The sequence below is a fragment of the Neofelis nebulosa genome, chromosome 6 (genome assembly GCF_028018385.1).
Source record: "Neofelis nebulosa isolate mNeoNeb1 chromosome 6, mNeoNeb1.pri, whole genome shotgun sequence".
In the NCBI taxonomy this organism is placed as follows: Eukaryota; Metazoa; Chordata; class Mammalia; order Carnivora; family Felidae; genus Neofelis; species Neofelis nebulosa.
The window spans coordinates 39,894,435-39,919,527 of NC_080787.1; the positions used below are offsets into that span (position 1 = coordinate 39,894,435).

The 25,093-nt window shown below is 38.2% G+C and overlaps 1 protein-coding gene across 5 annotated transcripts in view; it reads left to right on the forward strand.

Annotated features, from left to right (window-relative positions):
* Window positions 1-25,093, forward strand: part of ZFAND3 (zinc finger AN1-type containing 3) — a 330,104-nt gene that overhangs the window by 130,256 nt on the left and 174,755 nt on the right. Inside the window, exon 1 of one of the 5 annotated variants that reach the window (XM_058733791.1) lies at window positions 14,524-14,656. The exons of the other annotated variants lie outside the window; for them this stretch is intronic. Coding sequence (XP_058589774.1) covers window positions 14,539-14,656 — 118 coding nt within the window. The 5' untranslated portion in view covers window positions 14,524-14,538. Of the gene's footprint in view, window positions 1-14,523; window positions 14,657-25,093 lie in introns of those variants that run through there. 5 annotated transcript variants of the gene reach the window in all.

The window sequence follows — 25,093 nt, forward strand, 5'->3', positions numbered from 1 at the left end:
GAGGCACTACTGGTAATCAGTCCTTATTATTTATTAAAATTTTCTGGGTGACTCTAGTTGCATCATAAATCAAAATTCACAAAACCAGCCTCACCCTAATATCAGAGTGATGTTTTTGATATCTCAAAGAGCTGGTGTAATTTGTCTCTTTAGTGTCTCCATTGAAAGACTTTTTGGGACCTTTTTTGAGTTTTAGATGGAAATAAATGCAGGTATTCAGGGCAGAGATTTAAAGAGAATGGAGGGGAATGTAAAGGTACACAATAAGCTTGTTTTTTAAAACTGGAGCCAGGAGAACCTTTTCAAAGTATATTGTAAAGGTCAAGTTTCATGTATTTCCTCTTTGAGCTCTGTGTGACTGAATGGAGGCTATTTCGCTTCTGATTTATAAGATATTTACCATGACTCAGTATTTTGTGAACACCTAACATTGTTAGTGCTTTTGTCTTTTGTGTGACCCCACCCTTAAAATAGAAAGCAGAGACCCAGTCTGCATTCACAGAGGCCCTTCCTTATAGACCTTTGCTGCACAATACAAAAGAGCACCAACCTTAGAGGAAAAGGAATTGTTTGGATTTTTCAAAAACAAAAGTAGGTTTTTTCCCCCTTTCTTTGTGTACGTTATAAAGTGCCAAGACATCCTTTTTCAGTAGTTTAAAATTGTGACATATTATTTTTATTCTTTTGTGCCTTGATCATGGTTAAGGGAGATGGAAACAATTTTTCTTAACTGGTATCTCTTAAATTCACTGGCGCTTTAATTTCTTACAACATTATCAAGGAATTGTTTTTCACTGCTTTGGACACGAATTTTAAAAAGTTTTGCTACAACCCTAGATTGCAACCATAATTGCTAAGAGAAATAAGCCAGCATCAAAAGGACAATAAACTATGATGCCATTTATTTAGAGTACCCAGAGTGGTCAAATTCATAAAGACAGAAAAAGTGGAATGGTGGTTGCCAGGCGCTGGAGGGAAGGGAGAATGGGGGAAGTTCTGGAGATGGATGGTGGGGATAGTTGCACAAGGGTGTGAATGTACATAATGCTACTGAAGTGTTACTTAAAAATGGTTGAAATGGTAAATTTAATGTTATGTGTATTTTACCATAGTTAAAAGTAGTGATTAAGAGTTACAGGTCTTAAAGAAATATTTAATCTTGGAGTTTGACTACAATTTTGTCCTCCACATTTGCCAAGAATCCACCTCTGTTCAGATTTCTTTTAAAAATCTGTTATTGGGGCGCCTGGGTGGCGCAGTCGGTTAAGCGTCCGACTTCAGCCAGGTCACGATCTCGCGGTCCGTGAGTTCGAGCCCCGCGTCAGGCTCTGGGCTGATGGCTCGGAGCCTGGAGCCTGTTTCCGATTCTGTGTCTCCCTCTCTCTCTGCCCCTCCCCCGTTCATGCTCTGTCTCTCTCTGTCCCAAAAATAAATAAAAAATGTTGAAAAAAAAAATTAAAAAAAAAATAAAAATCTGTTATTAATGGGAGGTTAAGTGAGAATATTCCTTCTTGTTCTGTGCAACCAATAAATTAGTCCTCTTCATTAGAGGAGAATAAAAACTAAAAATATGTATAGAAGTAATAAATTAAAATGAAAAATGAACAGTTTTTTTCCTCTGCTTATTATTTGTTTAAATGATGCCATGACGAGTATTGTGTATGTAATTATCAAAGAAAAGTAGTGGCTTTGACTTTGAGCAAGTGGTGTAACCTGGAGTATCAGTTAACTCATTCGTCTAATGGGAGTCATTATACCTCCTTCCTCACTAGGAATCAAATGAGATAATGTAGATGAAATGTCTTTTAAAAGTATTTCCTGGGGCGGTTGGGTGGCTCAGTTGGTAAAGTGTCCGACTTTGGCTCAGGTCATGATCTTACAGTTTGTGAGTTTGAGCCCTATGTCGGGCTCTGTGCTGACAGCTCAGAGCGTGCTTCAGATTCTGTGTCCCCCTCTCTGCTTCTTCCCTGTTCGTGCTCTGTCTCTCTCTCTCAAAAATAAATAAACATTAAAAATTTTTTTTAAGTATTTCTTTGTCAAAGTACTGTACTACATGCATATTGTTGAAATAGTTAAATTACTACAGGTAGCAAAATGCTCCTCCATTCCTCCCTCCTCCCTCCAGTTTTTCCCAGAAGCAACTACTTTAAATTCTTTCTGCTGTTTCTTCTAAATTCATACTCTCCATATTTATGCTCCTACTTGATTTGTCACTTTTACACATTTTTTACTTTTTGTTATGATATATAAAATGTTTGTATTCTTATACTATCCTTCCTCCAAATATATTTGTAGTGCAATTTTTGGTTAAATAATTATTGAGTATTTATGTTATTATGGGTATATAAATATTATGATCTTTGGGGCTTTTTAGTATATAATGGTGTTTCATATTTCCTTTATTTTTTCCTTCTTTGGGTATTTTCCAGAGATATTTCTATTATTCCTATTTTAATTTTATTGTATCGAGAAAATATATTTTGTGTGATTTCAGTCCTTTTATACTTAATGAGACTTGTTTTGTGGCTCCAAATATTATCTGTCTTGGTAAATGTTTTGTTTGCACCTAAAAAGAATGCACATCCGCTGCTGATTTTTTTTTTATTCTTAATTTTTAAAATTTATGTTTAATTTTTAAATTTACTTCTAAGATTTTTAAATTTCATTTAAAAATTTTTTATTTTTAATTTTTTAAAATTTATTTTGAGAGAGAGAGAGAGAGGCAGGTGGGAAAGTGCAGAGCGAGAGAATCCCAAGCAGACTCTGCACTGTCCCCACAGACCCCAGTGCAGGGCTAGAACTTAGGAACTGTGAGATCAGGACCTCAGCTGAAACCAAGAGTCAGATGCTGAACTGACTTTGCCACCCAGGCGCCCTCAATTTGCTGATGTTGTGTGGTGTGTTCTCTAAATGTCAGTTAGGTCAATTTGATTGATATTGTTGTTCAAGTCTGTGTCTTTGCTGATATTTGGCCTACTTGTTCTATCAGTTACTGAGAGAGTGTTATTGAAATATCTGACTATAAATGTGGATTTTTCTGTTGTTTTTCTTATAGTTCTATCATGGGTTGCTTTGTGGGTTTTGAAGCTATGTTAAATGCATAGATGTGTAGGATTTTTTTGTATTTATGAATTGATCGCTTTATCATTTTGAAATGAGTATATTCTAGATGTAGTTATTCTGAAGTCTACTTTGAGATTAATTTAGCTACTTTCTGTAGCTTAGTGTAAGCATGATACGTCTTTTTCCATTCTTTACTTTTATTCTATCTGTCTTTATATTTAAATGCATTTCTTGTAGGAAGTATATAGTTGGGGATGTCTCTCTTTCAATCTGTTTAGACAATCTCTATCTTTTAATTTGGGGTGTTTAGACCATTTACATTTAGTGTAATTATTAGTATGTTAGGTTTAAATCTATCATATTTAATATGAATTAAATATTATTTTGATATATGTTTCCTATTTATGCCATTTATTATTTTTTCCTTCTTTCTTTTGGATTAATCGAACATTTTTAATGATACTATTGTATGTTTTTTGTTGATTTACTTTTATTTTAGTGCTTACCTTAGTGTGTGTCATACACATTTTTAACTTCTCATAATCTGTGTTCGTGTTATGTACTAGATTACTTCACATGCAGTATAAAAACCTTGTAATAGTGTGCTTTTCTTCCTTCCCTACCTTTGTGCTGCTGTCATACATTTTACTTTTGCATGTTTTGTAAAATTTTTACTGCATTATTACTATTTTTATTTCAATAGTTGTCTTTTAAACAGAATTAAGAAAAATCTTATGTTTATCAGTGTAATAACTTACTGCTACTTTTGACATTCTTTTATATAGATCCGTATTTCCATATGGTATCACTTTCATTCTGTCCAAAGGATGTACTTTAATATTTCTTACTGGTGATGAATTCTTCTGTTTTCGTAACTTTGAAAAAGTCTTTTATTAAAAATTTTTTTTGAATGTTTATTTACTTTTGAGAGAGAACGTGCGAGCAGGTGACGGGCAGAGAGAGAGGGAGACACAGAATCTGAAGCAGGCTCCAGGATCCGAGCTGTCAGCACAGCACAGAACCTGATGTGGGGCTCAAACCCACAAACCATAAGATCATGACCTGAGTCAAAGTCAGATGCCCAACCGACTGAGCCACCCAGGCACCCTGAAAAAGTCTTTAGTTTTTGTTTTAAAGATATTTTCATTGAGTGTAGAATTCTAGGTTGCCTTTTTTCTTTTAAAGACAGTGGTCTTATTACATTGTGATGAAAAATCTGTGGTTCTCAGTTCCTCCATAATAACAGTTGACCCTTGAGCAACACAGATTTGAACTGCATGGGTCCACTTATATGCCAGTTTTTTATTAAAAAAAAAATTTTTTTTTAACGTTTATTTATTTTTGAGACAGAGAGAGACAGAGCATGAACAGGGGAGGGTTAGAGAGAGAGGGAGACACAGAATCTGAAACAGGCTCCAGGCTCTGAGCAGTCAGCACAGAGCCCAACACGGGGCTCAAACTCACGGACCGCGAGATCGTGACCTGAGCCGAAGTCGGACGCTTAACCAACTGAGCCACCCAGGCGCCCCATGCCAGTTTTTTATAGTGCGGTACTGTAAATGTATTTTCTCTTACTTATGAGTTTCTTAATAGCATTTTCTTTTCTCTAGTTTAAGTCATTTTAAGAATACAGTATATAGTATATACATATATATATAGTATACAAAGTATGTGTTAATAGACTGTATGCTATTGTTAAGTCTTCTGGTCAACAGTAAGCTATTAGTAAGGTTTTTGAGGAGGCAGAAGTTATGCATGGATATTTGACTGTGTGGGGGGGTTGGTGTTTTGAACCCCCCTGTTGTTCAAGGGTCAACTGTGTAGCGTATAAGTGAGAGCTTGAACTCTGGGGTCAAATAGCCTCTGGGTTTATTTCTCATCTCTGCCACTTAACTCTGGGGGAAGTTACTGGTGAGACCTGTGCAGCAAATACGGTAAAGCCCCAGATCTGGATGGTAATGTGGGAATAGAGATCAAGGAGTAAATTCTAAATTATGTTGGGATAAAAGAATGTGGGAATCCTTGTTGAGATTCATATGTAGAAAAAGAGGAAAAGATAAATATGTATGTAAATGCACTGAACAGAATAGGAAAATCTTGTGTTTTGCGTGTTTGTATTTGGGGGAGGGGAGTGTCGATGACTTTGATTTTGGACTAAATTTGAGGTGATGAAGGGACTGCATATTTTCTATAAGCAGTTCAGAAATTGGGAATGTGTGAAAGGTCTAAAGTCTGTTTTGAGAAGCTGCCATATTAAGATGAGGTTCTTGTATACAGCTGCTGTTCACTAAATATTTGAAAGACAGAATAATAGAGTTGAAGGTTATTGTGCTCAGCTTATAGGTCTCAAACTTGAACATGCACCTGGAAGGGCCTTTAAGACACATATTGCAGGGCCCCACCTTCCAGAGTTTCTGGTTTAGTGGGCATGGTGTGGGGCTGGAGTGGTTTGCATGTCTGACCGATTACCGGGTCATGCTGCTACTGCTGTTGGTTTGGAGATCACACTTTGACAACCACTAACTTAGTGGAGTGAACAAAGGGGTGCTTTGATTCTTAGTGGAGGAAGATGAAAGGAAATAAATCACAGAGGTCATAGCAGTAGTGACCACCAGATACTGGATGACACTTGTGATATAGATTATAGAAAGGATGTATTTTAGGATTTCAGATTTGGATAATAAGCGGTATCAAGTGAGGTAGAGAGAGAAAAATGAGTAATGACTGTCAAATTGAATGACAGTGTATATGTGACTTTAACAATGTTTATTCTTTTGTAGTCACATACTTCTGAAAATTTGATGAGAACTGTGGATTCTCATCAAAGGTACATGTCTTTATAGTTTGGCACACATTTCTTAGCAGGTTCATAAATTTCATTGAGACCACCCGCATCCTAGTGAAGAATTTGGATTTAGAGTGGTCTCATTAAGAGTGGTAGATGTGGAAGTGAGAGTATAAGATAGAAAAAGTGAGAAGGTAGGAGGAAGTGATTGCGGATATGGACAGTCGATTCTTCATGATTATGAGTATTGTTGGGAGTGGACTGATGATTGTGGAATTTCCCGTCATAGAGGTCCTTAAAATAAACCTGTGATAGTCTGCACAACTTTCTGAATTTTAGGGGTACTATGAAACAAAATGTATTCATTTCAAGAAAATGAAATGGCCCATGGCTTTCATGACTTCCTTTCCTGGCCACTTGTTCCTTTGCTGCCTTTCTATTCCAGAGAGGTCAGAACTAAATTTACTGTGTTTGGGTGATTCAGTCCTAACAGTCTTTCAGTGACATATTAAGCAAGTTTCCCCTCTATTAGGAAAAACACAAGTTGTCTGTTATCCTGGAAGATTATGAATTATTTTCCTTTCAGTTGACAATTCTAGTAGAAATATTTCATTGCGTCTTATTATATCCTTGATCAAATGCTCGGGATTTAACATCAAAAGTTTTTTCATTGAGTTCTAACTCTCCTTTTATTTGTTGTGTGACCTTGGGCAAATGACATCAATTTTTCTGAGTCTCCATTTGCTCTTTTGCTTGATGAGGGTGGTGATAACCTGTCCTGCAGGGAATTTTAAGGATCAAATAAATCTGCAAGGTACTTAGTAAACTATAAACCTTTACACATGTAACTTTCTAATTAGGTACAGTAGTAATAAAACATTGATAAAAATGCTAATGTCTATATTTGGTTTTTATTCAAGCAGAAAATTTGTAGTATCTTGAAACCAGAGGGTGGTGTGGAAGAATTGTTGCATAGATTTAAAATAAACACATAAGGAACTGAAAACTCCTGGGGCACCTGGATGGCTCAGCAAGTTAAGTGTTCTACTCTTGATTTCTGCTCAAGTCATCATCTCACCATTTCTTTTTCTTTTTTCTTTTTTTTTTTTTTTAACGTTTATTTATTTTTGAGACAGAGAGAGACAGAGCATGAACAGGGGAGGGGCAGAGAGAGGGGGAGACACAGAATCCGAAACAGGCTCCAGGCTCCGAGCTGTCAGCACAGAGCCTGATGCGGGGCTAGAACTCACAGACCGTGAGATCATGACCTGAGCCGAAGTCGGACACTTAACCGACCAAGCCACCCAGGTGCCCCATAATCTCACCATTTCTGAGTGCAGAGCCTGCTTGGGATTCTCTCCCCCTCTCTCTGCTTCTCTCTCTCTCTCTCTCTCTCTCTCTCTCTCAAAATGAGTAAACATTAAAAAATCATAACTCGTAAGACATTGAAGACACATAACTGAAAAGATATCCTATTTTCATTAATTGAAAGAATCTTGTTCAAATGTTCCTACTACCCAAAACGGTCTACAGATTGAGTGCAATCCCCGTCAAAGTTCCAGTGGCATTTTTCATGTTAAAAAAAATCTAAAATTTGTGTGGAATCACAGAAGACCCCCAAATAGCCAAAGCAGTCTTGAGAAAGAACAAAGCTGGAGACATCACAATTCCTGATTTCAAACTACATTACAAAACTGTAATAGTCAAAACAGTATCGTAACAGCATACAAACAGCCACAGTAGACTAAAGGAAAGGAATAGTGTGTTCAGAAATAAACTCATGCACATACAGTCAACTAATCTTTGCAAGTGTGCCAAGAATATACAATAAGGAAAGGATAGTCTCTTCAGTAAATGGTTTTGGTAAAATTGGAGAGCCACATGCAAATTTCACACCATACACAAAAATTAACTCAAAATAGATTATAGACTTAACTATAAGACCTGAAACTTTACAACTCCTAGAAGAAAACATAGGGAACAAGCTCCTAGACATGGGTCTTGGCAGTGGTTTTTTTGGATATGACACCAAGAGCACAGGCAACAAAAGCAAAAATAAACAAGGGTGACTATGTTAAACTAAAATGTTCTGCATAGCAAAAGAAACCATCAGTAAAAGGGCAGTCTATGAAATGGGAAAAAAATATTTGCAAACCATATCTCTGATAAGGTGGTAATATCCAAAGTGTGTAAGGAACTCCTATAACCCAGTAGCAGAAAGAACCAAACTAAAAACAGGCAAACGTTTTTCCAAAGAAAACATACAAATGGCCAACAGGTATTTGAAAAGGTACTCAGTATCACTAATCATCAGGTCAGTGCTAATCAAAATCACAATGAGGTATCACCTCCTACCTGTCAGATTGGCTGTTATCAAAAAGACAGAATAAAATGAGTGTTAGTGAAGATGTGGAGGAAAAGGAACCCTTGTACAGTGTTGGTGGGAATGTGAATTTTACAGTTAAATAATGGAAGATACTCAGGAGGTTCCTTAAAAGATTTAAAAAAGGGGCGCCTGGGTGGCTCAGTTGGTTAAGCAGCCGACTTCGGCTCAGGTCACGATCTCGCGGTCCGTGAGTTCGAGCCCCGCGTCGGGCTCTGGGCTGATGGCTCAGAGCCTGGAGCCTGCTTCCGATTCTGTGTCTCCCTCTCTCTCTGCCCCTCCCCCGTTCATGCTCTGTCTCTCTCTGCCTCAAAAAAAAAAAAAAAAAAAAAAAAAAGATTTAAATAAGAACTACATATGGTCCAGCTTTTTCACTACTGGGTATGTATCCAAAGGACATAAATCAGTGCCTGAGATACCTGCATTCCCATGTTCATTGTAGTAGTATTCACAATAGCTAAGATAAGGAAATATGTAAGGGTCTGTCAATGGGTGAACAGATAAAGAAAATATCTACCTCAGGAATTTTACTCAGTCAAAAAAAAAAGAAGGAAACCTGTCATTTGTCAAAATATAGATGAATCTGAAGGACATTATGCTAAGTGAAATAAGCCAGACAGAGACATGCGAATACTATGTGATCTCACTTACATATAGAATATAAAAAAGTCAAACTCACAGAAGGTGGTTGAGGAGTGAAGGAATTAGGAGATATTGGTCAAAGGGTACAGGCTTTCAGTTAGGAATAAATTCTGGGGATCTACTGTACAGTATGGTGTCTACAGTTAATACTGTATTTATATTTGAATTTGTTGAGAGACTAGATCTTAAATGTTCTTACCACATACAAAAAGTGGTAACTATGTGAGGTGGTGTATTAATTAGCTTCATTGTGGCAGTCATTTCACAATGTGTACATACATCAAACCATGATCTTGTAACGCCTTAATATGCACATTTTTTACTTATCAATTAGACCGTAATAAAGTTGGGAGGAAAAAAACCAAATATAATGAAAAAAGAGTTGACAGTTAGTTTCTCCATAAGTAATGTGGTAGAATTCTACCTTCTAGTTGTCAAATGTGATGTATTCTAGGAAACTTGTATTTGCTTTCATATGTTAGCTGCATTTCAGACCTAGACTGAAATTATGAGGAAAGGCAGCACACTGGTAAATATTCCTAGTGGAATAATTTATTTATATGCCTTTGGAGAAAACTCAGATATGCTGTGTATGTGACATATAGGGTGTTTACAGTCTATAATTTGCTTCTCTATATTTAGTCCAAAAATCTTGTACATAATTCAAATAGGAAGATTGGACCAGATCAGTGTGATAGAAAGCAGAATTAAATTTTGATTTTTTTTTTTTTCCTGGGGAGAAGAATTTATAATATCAATGTGGACAGAAAATTAGCCATAAAATATTTTGACACTTGTCTTTTATTCTTTATGTCTATTTAGATATATAAATTTTTAGTATAAAAATAAGGTTAAAAATTGCTTTAGATTTACTCTAAGCCATTTTATATGTAAAGGAGGTTATTTTTATAATGCTATACCACTGTCATCAGTAGTTAATCTTGGAAACCAAGTATTTGATCCAAGATACTGAGCACTTGATTTGATTTTTATTTAGGAAGAAACTGAACTGACATGGTTCTAACAATAAAATTTTGGATAAATGTACATCAGCTCCAGGGTGCCTGGGTGGTGTAGTTAGTTAAGCGTCTGGCTCTTGATTTGGGTTCAGATCATGATCTCACCATGAGGGTAAACTTGGGGTAAAATTTCTCTCCTAAGTTTGCTTCAGGTCTTTGCCAAGCTTTAAGATGGTTAGCCCTTATTAATTTTATCTGCCAAGTGGAGTCTTAGCATAACTTACAAAAAGGGCTAAAGGAGCCCAAATCCTGCCACAGGTTTCAGCACCAGTCATCTTCAGGTTCAGTACCCATTTGTAATATTGAATGTATTGCTTGATGAAGAGCTCAAGAGCTAAGTCTATGGTGAGTAGAAATGGGATAGGGAGTGCTGAGGTGTGGTGTGTTTTTGGCAGTCCATTTCATTGGAATTCTTTCTCTCTCTCTCTTTAAACTAAACTGAAGTCCAGATTGTTTATTTTATTAAAAAAACTTTTTTTAACGTTCATTTTTTGAGAGACAGAGCATAAGTGGGGGAGGGGCAGAGAGAGAGGGAGTCACAGATTCCGAAGCAGGCTCCAGGCTCTGAAATGTCAGCACAAAGCCCGACATAGGGCTTGAACTCATGGACTGTGAGATCATGACCTGAGCCAACATTGGACGCCCAACCAACTGAGCCACCCAGGCGTCCCTTCATTGGAATTCTCTTAAATGCAGGTCTTTGCTTTTGTGTTGCAGTTGTAACCAAAATAATGCCACATACAACCTAACACAGTACAGTGATCCATAAATCAAGCTTCAGTCTAGCTTTGTGACATTAATGTGCAGCAACAGAAAAGGTTTCAATGTTATTAGTGTAGTTTCTCCACAGTAGTGATGGTTTCCTGCAAACACTTAGCTTGACTTCATCAAGGTAGAAAAGTTAGTATGGAATCCTATAGATGGCTTCAAATCTGTGAATTCTGTCCTGCTACTGTTACATGCACAAGGTTAAAAACCGATTTTTACTTAAAAATAGTTTTAAGCAGTTAACACAACCATGTGTTTTCTGTTGGTTATGGTGGTATTTTATCTGTGGTATTTCACCATGTCAGTTTGAAAAATACAGATGCACATTATCGATAGAAATGGTAATGATTTTGCAGAACTTGTCATATATAAGTAGTTGGCTTTGTAAGAATTTGATGTGAATGCTGTTAGACCTTAAAAGGCGCTGTCTTTGTGGTTCTTGCTTTATATAAATCAGTGTTTTCTGGAGCTAGGCTTCTTGGTTTTATCTGTACTTTGAAAATCTTTACATTAAAATGGGATAAATTTTACCTTCCAGACCCAGAATTAAATTGACCAAGTAGAGGTAAGTTCTTCAGGCTTCTGATTTAAACTTGAACTGTTTCCTTCTAAAGAGAAGACTTAAAGCTGGGGTGTCTGAAACTTGAAAAGAAGTGTTATAAGTAAATAAATTACATTTATCCATAAGATACTTTTCTTGAGTATCTGCTATGTTTATTGCTTTACATTAAGCACTGTAGGGAGAAGTGCATATGTAGTCCCTAACTCTCAAAGTCTAGTTGGCGAGATAATCATTAACATCAAAAATTTGAAATTTGTGGGAGATGTGTTCCGAAACCTTCAAGATACCAGTGTAGTATATCTTTTTCTTTGATGTCTTAGCTGTAGTATGTGGGTGATAATACCCTGCCTTCCCCAGTTGTGAGAATTATTTGAGACCCTGGGTTAAATAAAAGCTGTAAAACCACACTGAGCTGATCTGCTTGGGTTTACTGATGAGCCAAGTAGCTCATGCCTGCACAGCTGTCCTACAGCACAGTTCGAATTCATACTTACCAAATAATTGATAACATGTAGCGAACCTTGAAACCCCCCAGGTGTTATACCCTTGTGGGTCAAATGTTTAGTGTGACAGACATTTCAGATCTCTGTGGCCAGCACACATACATACACACAGCCTTCCACTCCCAACAGAAGTGATAGGAAGGGCCATCAGGACATTTGCTTGAGCATGGCAGCTTCGTCCCTTTTGTGGAACTGCTCGCTCACTCTCCATGAGTTATATCCTTTTTGCATGTACCACACTGCTGATACTCAAACAATCAGCCCAGAACCTTGTAGCTACCTTCTGATGTGTGTACCTTCCCATTATTGAGAAGTTTAGAAAAGGCTGCCATATTCACTTATTTGTTATGCATTTTAGCCACAGAAACTACTCTTACTAAAGTTTTTACTGATTTCCATGTTAAATGATCTGTCCTGAGAGCCCCCTTACCTCCTCTTTTTAAAAATTAAGGTCATGGGTGCTTTCTAGTTCTTAGGTCTCCCCCCCCCCCCCCTTTTCACCAGCAATAATAACAAGCTTCTCCTGTGGAGGTTTCTGCTCTGTGGAATGTGGAAGCCTTCTCCAGTCCCTTTCTTTTTTCATTTTTTTATTTTTTTTATTTTTCTGCTTCCCTCTGAGCCTAGAACTTAACATTGTTCTATTGATCTAGGTGTCAAACGTTTCTAATCCAGGCTTTCTCTATTGGGTATAGTACTCTATCATACTGCAACAGGATTAATCCAGTAATATACAGTACATAAGGTGGACATATATACGTGCATATTTTCTCTGCTTTCCAGTACTATTTTGGGGTCTCAATTATGATGTCTGATATCTTACTAATGCTACTTTTGTTGAATTGTCTACTGGTTTTGGTTTTGACCAGTGTTTCATATATTAGACTTTTTTCTACATCTGGGGCTCCTGGGTGGCTCATTTGGTTAAGCGTTTGACCTTGGCTTAGGTCATGATCTCACAGTTTGTGGGTTCGAGCCCCGCATCAGGCTCTGCATTGACAGCTCAGAGCCTGGAGCCTGCTTCAGATTCAGTCTCCCTCTCTCTCTGTCCCTCCCCTGTGTGTGTCCCCACGCCCCTACCCCACATAAACATTTTTATAAAATTTTAAAATCTTCTTTGTACATCTTATTTTTTTCTGTTGTAATTCTGTTTTACCTTCTGTTCCATTCCTCTTTTTTTTTTTAACAACTTTTTAAAAATCTTCCTCCTCAAGTCTTGCAAAATGAAAACAATCCCTTATGTCTAAATCTTTCTTCAGACCTTATAGACGATTACCATCTTTTCAAAGATTAGGTAATATAGAAGAAATAATGGACCTTATATTTCCTTACCCCTAGCTACTGTAAGTGGATTCACCCAGGTTCTGTGTCATTTGGCCACCATTGACTAGAGGGGGTGCCTAATTAATGAGGTAGCCAGTCTTTAACCTCTGACCTGTGTGGCTCATCAGAGAAATGTGAACCATTGAGAAATGCAAAGGGAAATTTTAAACTGGTGATGGTCAGGGAACTTGCATTGGGTCATCTTTGGTCATGCACAGGTTGAAGCAGAGGAAGCTCTGGCAGAGAGAAGAAAGTAGAGCATGTATAAAATCAGTGACTGAACAGCCCCTGAGAGAGGTGGCCAGCCAGCTTTTGTTTCTGACAATGGCCCACATCCAGTATTGAAACCCTGTTACATGTATGTGTTCTTGTGACCACCCACTGTATTTACTTGGGGCAGGTAAAGTGGGTTACGTTCTCTCTTACATGTAATTGTGTCTAGGCCAAAATACCCATGTTTGTCGAATGCCACCTGGTCCATCATGCATTCAAGAATTCTTTCTCCTTTCATTTCTGAGTATGTTGACCATTTTCTTTTCCTACTTTGTATTTTTTTCAATACTCTATGGCTTCGTAGTTAAGGACTTAAGTTCAGAAGTGAAATATATTATTTACTCTGGTACTAAAGCAAGTTGTACCAAGTTGTACTCAGCGCTTTAGTTTTCTCATCTGGAAAATTAGGGTAGAGATTGGACTTGGCTTGCTGTGAGCATTTAATAAAGTATTGTGTGTAAAGCAAACAGTACCTGACATGTAGTAAGTGCTTAATAAATGTTAGTTTACTGCGTTCAAACTTAGGGTATGAAAATCTCAGTTATTACTTTCTAAACTGTCTGTGGTGAAAAAGAAGTTCTTTTTTCCCTCAACCTGTCACAATCCAGGTTTTTGTAAAATATAATAAGATTGAATTACTAGATTAAAAAATCAACAATAAAGACATAAAATATAAGTCCAATTTTTTAAAACTTTGAGAGAGAGAATATGTGAACAGGGTGGGGGGGTGGGTGGGCAGAGAGAGAGAGAGGGAGAGAGAGAGAGAGAGAGAGAGAGAGAGAGAGAGAGAGAGAGAGAATCCCAAGCAGGCTCTGCACTGTCAGCACAGAGCCCTGTGTAGGGCTTGAAGCCACGAAGCCACGAGATCATGACCTGAGCTGAAACCAAGAGTTGGATGCTTAACTGACTGAGCCACCCAGGTGTCCCATAAGTCCTGCTTTTAATTATATTTAGTAGACAAAACTATTCCATCAAGTTACTACAACATTTTTAAAATTTTTACCCTTAACATTTCTACTGATCTCATTACAGGCCATTAATACTTTGCAGAGTATCACTGGTCCATGGGCTGTACTTTGAGTAGCACTGTTTTAGTGTGTATGGACAATCTCCTAGAAGGCAGAACATGTGTGTGCTAACGTGTAGGTGGGAACAAAACAGAATAACATTTAGTAGCTAGCAGTTCAAACCCATTTCTTGACCTGGACAATGTATGAGGGATGTCTGAAGCCTCTGGAATGTCCTCGTCTGATTGTTACTCTGCCCCTTCCCAGTTCTTGAAGTTGTTGCTCTTTGCCTTTCAGCTCTGCAGTTCTCTAATTTCTCTTCACTTTGGAGGTAAGAGAACTCTACTCTCAGAAGGCCGGATAAGCATGCGTTGTCTTAGACAAATCAGCTCTGCTAAGGGGATGAGAGGATTCTGAGTACCAGTACCTTGTGGGCTGAGGTGAATTAGTCACTGGCAGTGTGGTCTCCTAAAGTACAACCTCAAACCAGACTGTGTGTTTGTGGACAATGGGGAACCATAGACAGAGGAGCTTGGCGTTTGTGTTTTCCCTCTATGCAAAAGCAGTGACAGAGCAAGTATCTGTGATACAGAATTGCAAGCAGCAGGTTTTACAAATAGTAATTGTGGTTGACAACCAAATGTCTGCAAAATGCTAGATGCAGATTCTCTTCCAAGTATCTTAGGGGGAATCAAGCATTATCAGATTTTGTCTTCAGAGAGAGTATAATTGTCAGTGAGCACATGCTTAGTGCCAGGCATTGTGCTAAAGGTGTTTTATAAACATATCTCACTTAATTCCCACCACAGATTAGAGATTGATCCCCCTATTTTATTTATTTAAAGTTTATTTTTTGAGAGAGAGACAGCATGATTGGGGGAGGGGAAGAGAGAGAGGGATAGAGGGAATCCCAAGCAGGCTCTGTGTTGTCAACACAGAGCCTGATGTGGGGCTCAAACCCATGAAGCGAGATCATGACCTAAGCTGAAACCGAGAGTCAGACACTTAACTGACTGAGCTACTCAGGCACCCCAGTCCCCACTTTTATTTTATTTTATTTTATTTTTATTTATTTTTTCAATATATGAAGTTTATTGTCAAATTGGTTTCCATACCAATTTGGGTGCTCATCCCAAAAGGTGCCCTCCTCAATACCCATCACCCACCCACCCCTCCCTCCCACCCCCCATCAACCCTCAGTTTGTTCTCAGTTTTTTTTTTTTATTTTTTAATATATGAAATTTACTGTCAAATTGGTTTCCATACAACACCCAGTGCTCATCCCAAAAGGTGCCCTCCTCAATACCCATCACCCACCCTGCCCTCCCTCCCACCCCCCATCAACCCTCAGTTTGTTCTCAGTTTTTAACAGTCTCTTATGCTTTGGCTCTCTCCCACTCTAACCTCTTTTTTTTTTTTTTTCCCTTCCCCTCCCCCATGGGTTTCTGTTACGTTTCTCAGGATCCACATAAGAGTGAAACCATATGGAATCTGTCTTTCTCTGTATGGCTTATTTCACTTAGCATCACACTCTCCAGTTCCATCCACGTTGCTACAAAGGGCCATATTTCGTTCTTTCTCATTGCCACGTAGTACTCCATTGTGTATATAAACCACAATTTCTTTATCCATTCATCAGTTGATGGACATTTAGGCTCTTTCCATAATTTGGCTATTGTTGAGAGTGCTGCTATAAACATTGGGGTACAAGTGCCCCTATGCATCAGTACTCCTGTATCCCTTGGGTAAATTCCTAGCAGTGGTATTGCTGGGTCATAGGGTAGGTCTATTTTTAATTTTTTCAGGAACCTCCACACTGCTTTCCAGAGTGGCTGCACCAATTTGCATTCCCACCAACAGTGCAAGAGGGTTCCCGTTTCTCCACATCCTCTCCAGCATCGATAGTCTCCTGCTTTGTTCATTTTGGCCACTCTGACTGGCGTGAGGTGATATCTGAGTGTGGTTTTGATTTGTATTTCCCTGATGAGGAGCGACGTTGAGCATCTTTTCATGTGCCTGTTGGCCATCCGGATGTCTTCTTTAGAGAAGTGTCTATTCATGTTTTCTTCATCCATGTTTTCTTCATCCATTTCTTCACCCAGTCCCCACTTTTAAATGAGCAAATGAGGTTTACATAGATCAAGCAGCTTGTCTAAAGCTGTTTAGTTTGGAAGTGGCTGAACCTGATTTTGAAACTAGATTTGCCAGACTCCTAAATAAGTTTTCTTTGTTTTTTTTGCCTCATGAGAAAGTTACAGATAATGTTGTTCCACCCCCCCCCCCCCCCCCCGCCCCCAGAACCATTTGAATGTCAGTTGCTAACCTGAGGCTCTATCACTTCCAAATATTTTAGTGTTTGTTTTCTGAAAACAAGAACATTTTGATACATTGCTATTATCTAATCCTCAGACTGCATTCAAATTTTCCAGTTATCCCAATGATGTCTCATATAGCATCTATCCCCATAATTCTCTGTATTTCCTTCTGAAACAGTTCCTCACTCTTTTCTTAACTTTTGTGAACTTGGCACTATTGGAGATTATAAGGCATTTATTTAGTGTAATGTCTCTTGTTTTGGTTTTATCTGTTATTTCTTCTTGATTGGGGTTATCTTACGTTTGGAGGAGTATCACATAAGTGATGTTCTCATTGTACCATGTCACATGTCCTACAATTTCAGTTTGACCCATTACTAATGATGACCACTTTGACGACTTTAATTGAGGTGTTGTCTGTTGGGCTTCATTACTGTAAAGTTACTTACTCTTGTCACTTTTGTAATTAATGTTTTGTAGGAAAGTAATATATAACTATGTAAATATTCCATCTTCATGACACTGTTTACTTATTCATTAAATTTGTATCTGTATGGACTCATATTTCCTGTTTTATTCAGTCTGTTATAGTCTGTTACTACTGTTACATATTTTGATGGCCACATTGTTCCAGATTTGGCCAGTGAGAGCCTCTTCAGGTTGATTTCTGTGTCTTTTTTGACACATCCCTTGACAAAATACTCTTGAGATTTTTCTTGCTTTCTGGCACAAGATGTTCCAGGCTTATTTTGTACCTTCTTGCTCCAATCCTGGAATCAGTCATTTCTCCAAGGAACTTTGGTTCTTTTTAGTGGAAAATAGTATTCAGAAGACAAGATATGGGTCTTTAGTGTATTTACTGCTGTTAGAATGTTGTTGCTCCTAGATTTTCGTAGTGGATACTTACACATTTACCTCTGTATTTATTTATATCTTTAAATATGTTGAAAGTGAAGAATTAATATTAAATTCAATTCCAGTCTTTTTTTTTTTTTTTTCAACGTTTTTTATTTATTTTTGGGACAGAGAGAGACAGAGCATGAACGGGGGAGGGTCAGAGAGAGAGGGAGACACAGAATCGGAAACAGGCTCCAGGCTCTGAGCCATCAGCCCAGAGCCTGACGTGGGGCTCGAACTCACGGACCGCGAGATCGTGACCTGGCTGAAGTCAGACGCTTAACCGACTGTGCCACCCAGGCGCCCCTCAATTCCAGTCTTAATACCACAGGACTCATTCTCATTTTCTTATTTTCTAAACCCCTTCTCTTATTGTGAGAAACGTGGCTTTCATTGTCCTTAATATATTTGCTAAGTGATCAATCCTTCTATATATTACCAGTCTCCCATCTCTGTTATCACTGCCTCCCCTCTTGAATGGATGCCCTGCTTTTCCTTTTTGGGCTCTGACTCCCATTCCAGTCAGTTCCCCACTTTCTCTCTCCCAATGTAGGATACTGTTCTCCTTCAGCTTGGGCTCCCAAGTGAATTTTTTTAATGACTGTATTACACTATCTCTTCCTCTTATTTGGTGTTTTTGCCACTATATACAAATTCCAGCATTAAGAGTTCTCTGAAATGATTGTCCTGCTAGCAGGAGAGCACCAACTAAAATATCTAAGTGGGAGGAATTGAATGTTAGAACTGAGAAATAACATTTCCTGTGATCAGCCTGGGTTAGTAATTTGTATTCTGCAGATTATCAGAGAACTAGAATTGTTCCTTTGACAAGAAACTGGGGCTTAATGGGCTGTCTCTGGAATTCTCACTAGAGATTGAAAAGAAAAACAAATTTTACTGTTATACAGAGGATGTAGAATGAGGTAGGTTCCTGGGTCAGCAAGACGGTTTAGAATGGATGGAAAAAAAGAATCTTCTCTGAAGGGACTAATTGGGCTAGGCCTAACCATTGGCAGGATGTTATGTATTCACCGAGCCAAACAGGATGGAGACTTGGGTTGGGGCAAACTAGATGCAGACTCCTCCTTGGAAGGGTAAAGGCAGACTGTCTGACACAGGATTAGTAGGAGGCATGAAGCTGGGCGTTAATGTGGGTGTGGGGTGACGATTATATTTGGTCTGTGCTGTTCTGTGGGAACAATAAGCAGGAAGGACAGCTAGCAGTTACTGAGAGGGAGGTTTTAAATCTCTTAACAGTGAGAACTGGGATGGTGAATGAGCCATGTGGCACACTGTGCTAGAGTAGGCTCATTCCCACTGCTATGTACTTTCTTATATTTTCTCATCAGACAAAATGGATAAGAAAATTTATTCCAGCCCTGTTCTTGAAATAACACCAGAGGATATCTAGTGATATAGGGATATTATGAAATCCTACCCCTAAAATTCTTAAAGATGTATTTCAGTGCAGTTAAAGAAAACTGTATGGTATTTGGAATTTTGTTTTGTTTTAAGCAAGAGAAAGGTATATTAGTGAATCAAATATGCAATAATGGCCAGAGTAATAAATAACTTAGAATAACTCAACATATGGGGGTAAATTGGTCTAGTAGTTACTGAAATTTGCTCTGATTAATCCATAATTTTTTTCTGTCTGTTCCCTCTCTGAATTCAGTAATTTAGGAGTTAGTCCCCGAATATCTGAGGAAAACTGTTTGATGGGAACCTTGCTAGTAAATTCTTGCTCAGTGTGTATCTTCAGGAAAGCATCAAATCCCCTTGTGGTTATTGAATTGATTTAGTATCATTAAAATGAGAGAAGTTAACAGGATTTAGTAGAATGTAAGGTCATTTCCAGAAGGAAAAAAACACATAGGTCAGAAATTTAAAATGTGTCAGATTTTCCATGCTAAGAAAATGTTAGCGGTTATGGATCTGGGGTAAATGTATGTGGCAGTTCCTTGTATCATTCTTAGAGTATTTGGAAGTTTGCAATTATGTAAAAAATTAAAAGTCACAAAAAATTTTGCTGCCAAGGTTCCAGCCAGTTTCTTACGGTGTAGTGAGAGGCCAGAGGAGCCCGTGCCGGTGACTTAGTATTGAAAGAATTTGTTTCTGTGGCAAGTATTATGTAGTACCCCAGCATTGACAACAAGTGATGAAGGCGTTTCGGGTCTGAGGGCCCAGAGGGAGTCCCACAGGATCAGCCAAGAGGGCCCTTGGCTTTGCACAGGATGGAAATCAAACACAGATACAGACAGAGCATCTAGGAGACTCAGAAAGAAAATGGAGGATGAGTCTCATCTTTGCTTGGGATCTGGGGTTTTTATTGAGTATGGTAGTCTGGTGTTCTTGTCCTCTTAGGCATCCATGATTTGGTCAAAATGATGAATATCAGGTGTCCTTCATAAGCCACTTATGCCCTGGAGCTAAGGGTCTGGACATGAGGTTGTCTTGAGTCAGTGGTCTTTCTTTTTCAACGTTTTTTTTTTTTTATTTTTTTTTTATTTTTGGGACAGAGAGAGACAGAGCATGAACGGGGGAGGGGCAGAGAGAGAGGGAGACACAGAATCAGAAACAGGCTCCAGGCTCCGAGCCATCAGCCCAGAGCCTGACGCGGGGCTCGAACTCACGGACTGCGAGATCGTGACCTGGCTGAAGTTGGACGCTTAACCGACTGCGCCACCCAGGCGCCCCGAGTCAGTGGTCTTAAAAAACACTGAAGATGACCTTACCTGGACACTCCTTGAATGTTATCTGTTGTGCTGGAAGACTCCAAAGAAATTATTAACTCCTTGACCTTTACAAGTTGGATGTACATTAAGGCCTGTGTAAGGTGGGGGTGCAGATCCTAGCAAGAATAGAAGCAGAAAAAGGACCAAAGGAAAAAACAACTTTCTCTTTTATGGGGTTCCTTCAGTTTCCCTGTCTCACAGGACCCAGAAGGTCTACGATCTTGACTCAAATATCAGAATAGTTGGAATGGAAATGCCCACTAATTAAAAAAAAGATTAAATATGCCTTGGTCTAAGGACTCTCATTCATTCCTCCTCAGTCTTTCTGTGATGATCTGCACTGAAAATTTGGATTGGTGATGTGGTTCATGATTCTGATAAACGTGTTTTGTTCCGAGATATCTGAGTGATGACATCCAGCCTGCATCAGGAATATCTTTTAGCTTTTATTTGAGTATAATTTTTAGTCTCTACTCCTCTCACTCTCAAGTACTTTACATAGCACAGAACACTTTTGCAATCTTTGTTAGTTGAACCCATAATGTAGGCCTTAGGTTGTTATTTGACTTTTTCTAAGCCATCCTGTGGCCCAGCCCTTAGTACTGTAATTAATAAACGGCCCCCTGTTGTATACACTCAAGCACATTTTGTAAATGACAGAGATGCTGTTCTGTGTCTGTGTGAGGGGAATTAGTTCTGGGTTGGCCAAGGGTCTCACTAATTCAATTGAAATTAAATTTTTGCTTTCAATACTTGTTGATTTGACTGCCTTCTGAGTAACATGATAAACACATTCTAAATTTGATGCTGGTGGCTGGGTGAAGTTTTTGGACACACTTCCTCATGTTGCCAAGCTCTTCTAAAATGGCTAAATCTACTTTCGATTCATTCTAGTCAGCAGCCTTGTGCTTATTTCTAAGATTTACTTAAGGTTTCATCCTGAATGAACAGCATTTGCTTTCATATTTCCATTATTTTCCCTCCAACTTAATAGCAGAAATGAGGGTTTCCTATTGAATTTGTATTAATTTTCTCTAGCTAATATTTCTTGTCCTTATTAAATAGTGGCTTTCCCAAATGAATTCTGGGTACATGAGGGAGAGGGAGTTAGAAAAAAATGGAAGACCAGAGTCATCTGAATTGAGTTATTCTCCTGTTTCTTTCCCTTAAACAACCTCTCTTCTATTTTTTAACCTGTTAGCAATCTACGAGGCTTGACACCTCACTCAATGCAGCACCTTTTTTTTTTTTTCAATAGTACAGAAGACCCACATAAAGCTGGGTTCAACATATTAGCCTCACTCTTAGAGCATCAGTTCTTCAAACCAGTCTTTTGCTAGCCAGAGTCTTATACTTGCCTCAGCAAGGCTTCAGAAATAATCGATGATTCTTCTGCTAATGAAAATTTATATCCCTAGATGTCTGATGTGTATTAAATATGTTGTTAGAATAACAGATGTGCTTGCCTAGCATTTTTTGGACTCTTGCAGGTATATGGAATTGGGAGCATGCTCATTTTGAAGATCCATAAAGAGTTAGGACTTAGTATGATTTGAAACATCAAAGAATAATGGTTAGCATCACAACAGCTGTTATTTTATTTGAATGGGATTGTATTATTAGTGGATGGGTAGTTGGGACCAGGTGCTGTCCTTTGTGCCCTCTCTTCCCTTTGTAAAGCTTTTGGCCGTATTAGATTCTGTATGACATTTGGGGCAAGATTTTATTTTGGCAGACGGGACTTAAGTTAAAGAGGTAGGGGAACAGTGGGTAATATTCATCTCCAGGAACCTGTGATAGAGTAGTTTTGTTAGCAGTCAGCTGAAAGACAGGTGTGGTGAAGTTAATAATGTAATGGCTTCAGTGAAGATTCCACTTAAATGAAAATAGACCTGAATTATTCATGCAGTTTGCCAACTTAATATCCATTGATAAAGTGATAGTTTATTTTGAAAAAACTTTTGCGCTTTCTGAGTTTTGTTGGCACTTCGCTCCCCTGAGTTCATCTGTCAAAGTCATTAGATCTTCTGTCATTGTATTCATGGCTTTTAATTGTTTGACTACTTTTTCTCAGTTCCTGAGCTGCTGATTTGGTAAAACTATCATGATGTTCTTCCCTGTCAGCCTTCAGATGTTCCAAAGGGGCAGAACAACTTTGAGTACTATAGATTATTGATGGCACTTAGCAAGTAGTTAAATGCACCCAAGGTAAAGGAACTATATGATTAAAAAATTTGTGCTGCATTTTAGGTGGATGGTTTCTAAAATTAATTTCATTCCATGGGTGGCTTTCTGGACTTTAAAAAGCATGGATTCACAAAACTGTATTTTTTTTTAAATGAAAATGCCATTTTTGTAAAGATGAACCTCATTTATTAGTAAAGGACTGAAATAGCTTGTGAAAGAGAGCCATCATCTTTAAACTTGGTCAATCTGGAGTAGCACTATTCAATAAAAACTTACGTGATGGTGGAAATGTTCTAGATCTGTGCTCTCCAGTATGATAGCCACCTGTAGTTATTGAGCACTTGAAATGTGGCTAGTGTGACTAAGGAACTGCATTTTCCATTTTATTAAATTTAAATAGCCACATGTGACAGCACAGTTCTTTGCTGCTATACCTTGTATTAGCATAGCTCTGGAGCATTATATAGGGTGCCTAAGCTAGAGGTTCTGAAAGAAAGTGATCCCACTGGGATTGTCTTGAAGCTGAAGACCTGAATACTGCCTGGAGTCACTCTTCTGGATTCTTCTGTGAAATAAATTAGGGACTGTTTTCCACTATTCCCAGTTTCTACATTGGGGAAGTTCTGAAATGTTCTTTCTCATCCACTAAATACTAAGTATTTACTATAATCTTAGATGAGCAGTGCAGGAGTCAGTATATTTTATATAGGTCAGATTAGTTTTCTGTCTCAAACCGTTGTTGTGACCTGAGAGTTTATTACCTAGTATCGGTAGGAAAACAATCAACTTTCACTTTACTAAAACTGGTAGATTCACAAGTGGAAATATCAGATCTTGCCTTTTCATAACAAATAATTCTTCTTTTGTCTACTTCTCATACTTTCACTTCTACCTTCATTACTTATTTTCTTTGAAAAGTTTTCCACCTGCAAGTATTCTTTGCTTTAGAAATTCTTGCATGTAGGTAAATTTGGGAGTAATTGTTCAGATTACTAAAGTATTCTTGCTTTTCAAAGGTGGTCGTTATAGGTTCATCTAACTAGCAGCTCTCAAGTTTATCATTTGACCTTAACTTATTTGGGTCATCAATTGAAGGTCAGTTGAGAGTGAAACTTTAATCAGTGGGAAAATAGATTTCAGTGTATAAAAAATTACTAATTTTTGATAATGCATTAGATGAAGTTGGGCATTCTTGCCTTAAGAACCTGGCCAGTTAGCCATAAACTGGTGAGCTACCTCCTCACATTTCCATCTATTTCATTATAAGCTGCCTCAGTTTCCTTGCTTGTACTATAGCAGCAAGAAATCTATTTTTGTGAAGATTAATAGAATGAAATAATGATTTCTCTGCGTGTTGTATGTAAGTGATGAGTCATTAAGTTCTACACCTGAAACTAATATTACACTGTATGTTAACTAAGTGGAATTTAAATCAAAACTTGAAGAAAAAAGAAATAATGATTTCTCTCAAGTTCCTCTTCTGATTCAGAAAAGTGGTTCTTAGCAGACACTGGGAAGAGAAGGCTAATTTGGCCTTTTAGTAGAGTCTCACCCAAAGCAGCCTTACTCTAAGCATACCTCACATTAATCCACTGCTGACAAATAGGCTTTAGGAAGATCAGCTTGCTGGAAGGACTCACTAAAAACATTTCATTAAGTATAAATGCACTTTTGCTTGTAATGCAGAAACTAGAGGGAAATTTTTGAAGGACGTGTATTCTAGTTTGAGAAGTGCATTTACTGGTAGTATTTGAAATGCTGAAATGAAAAAAAGGAGACAGTGTTAGTGGAGACAGGATAGTAACCTGGATTAGCTTGTTTCTTATATTTGAAATATGTTTATTGTACATTTAAAAAACTTGATTGAGGTGTGTTTGACGTATGTATATACCTGTGAAAACATCAGCACAACTGAGATACTGAACATACTTGTCATCCACAAGTAAGTTTTCTCTCACACCTTAAGACTCCCATCCCCACCTCATCTCAGGCAACTGCTGATCTGCTTTCTGTCACAATAGATTAGTTTGCATAAATAGAATCGTAGGATGTATACTTTTTTTGGCAGGGGGCTCTTCACTTAACCATAACCAAAAGGCGAAGAAACAGTTTGTGGGAGGATCTTTTGGGGAGTGGATCTGGCTTCTTTCAGCATAATTGTTTTGAGATTTATCCATATTGTTGCCTGTGTCAACAGTTCATTCCTTTCAGATCGCTAAATCAGATCTGTTGTGTGGATATATTGTAAGTTATCCATTTATCTGTTGATGGACATTTCGGTTGTTTTTAGGTTCAAAAAAAAATTTTTTTTTGATGTTTATTTTTGTGAGAGAGAGACACACAGAGTGCAAACAGGGGAGGGGCACACACACATACACACACACACAAACACACACACACACACACACAAACACACACACACACACACACACACACACACACACACACACACACACACAAAATCTTGAGGCAGGCTCCAGACTCTGAGCTGTCAGCACAGAGCCCGATGCAGGCTCAAACTCATGAACTGCAAGATTATAACCTGAGCTGAAGTTGGGTGCTTAACCCACTGAGCCACCCAGGTGCCCCTAGGTTTTGACTATTACAGATAAAGCAAGGCTTTGACGTGGAAGA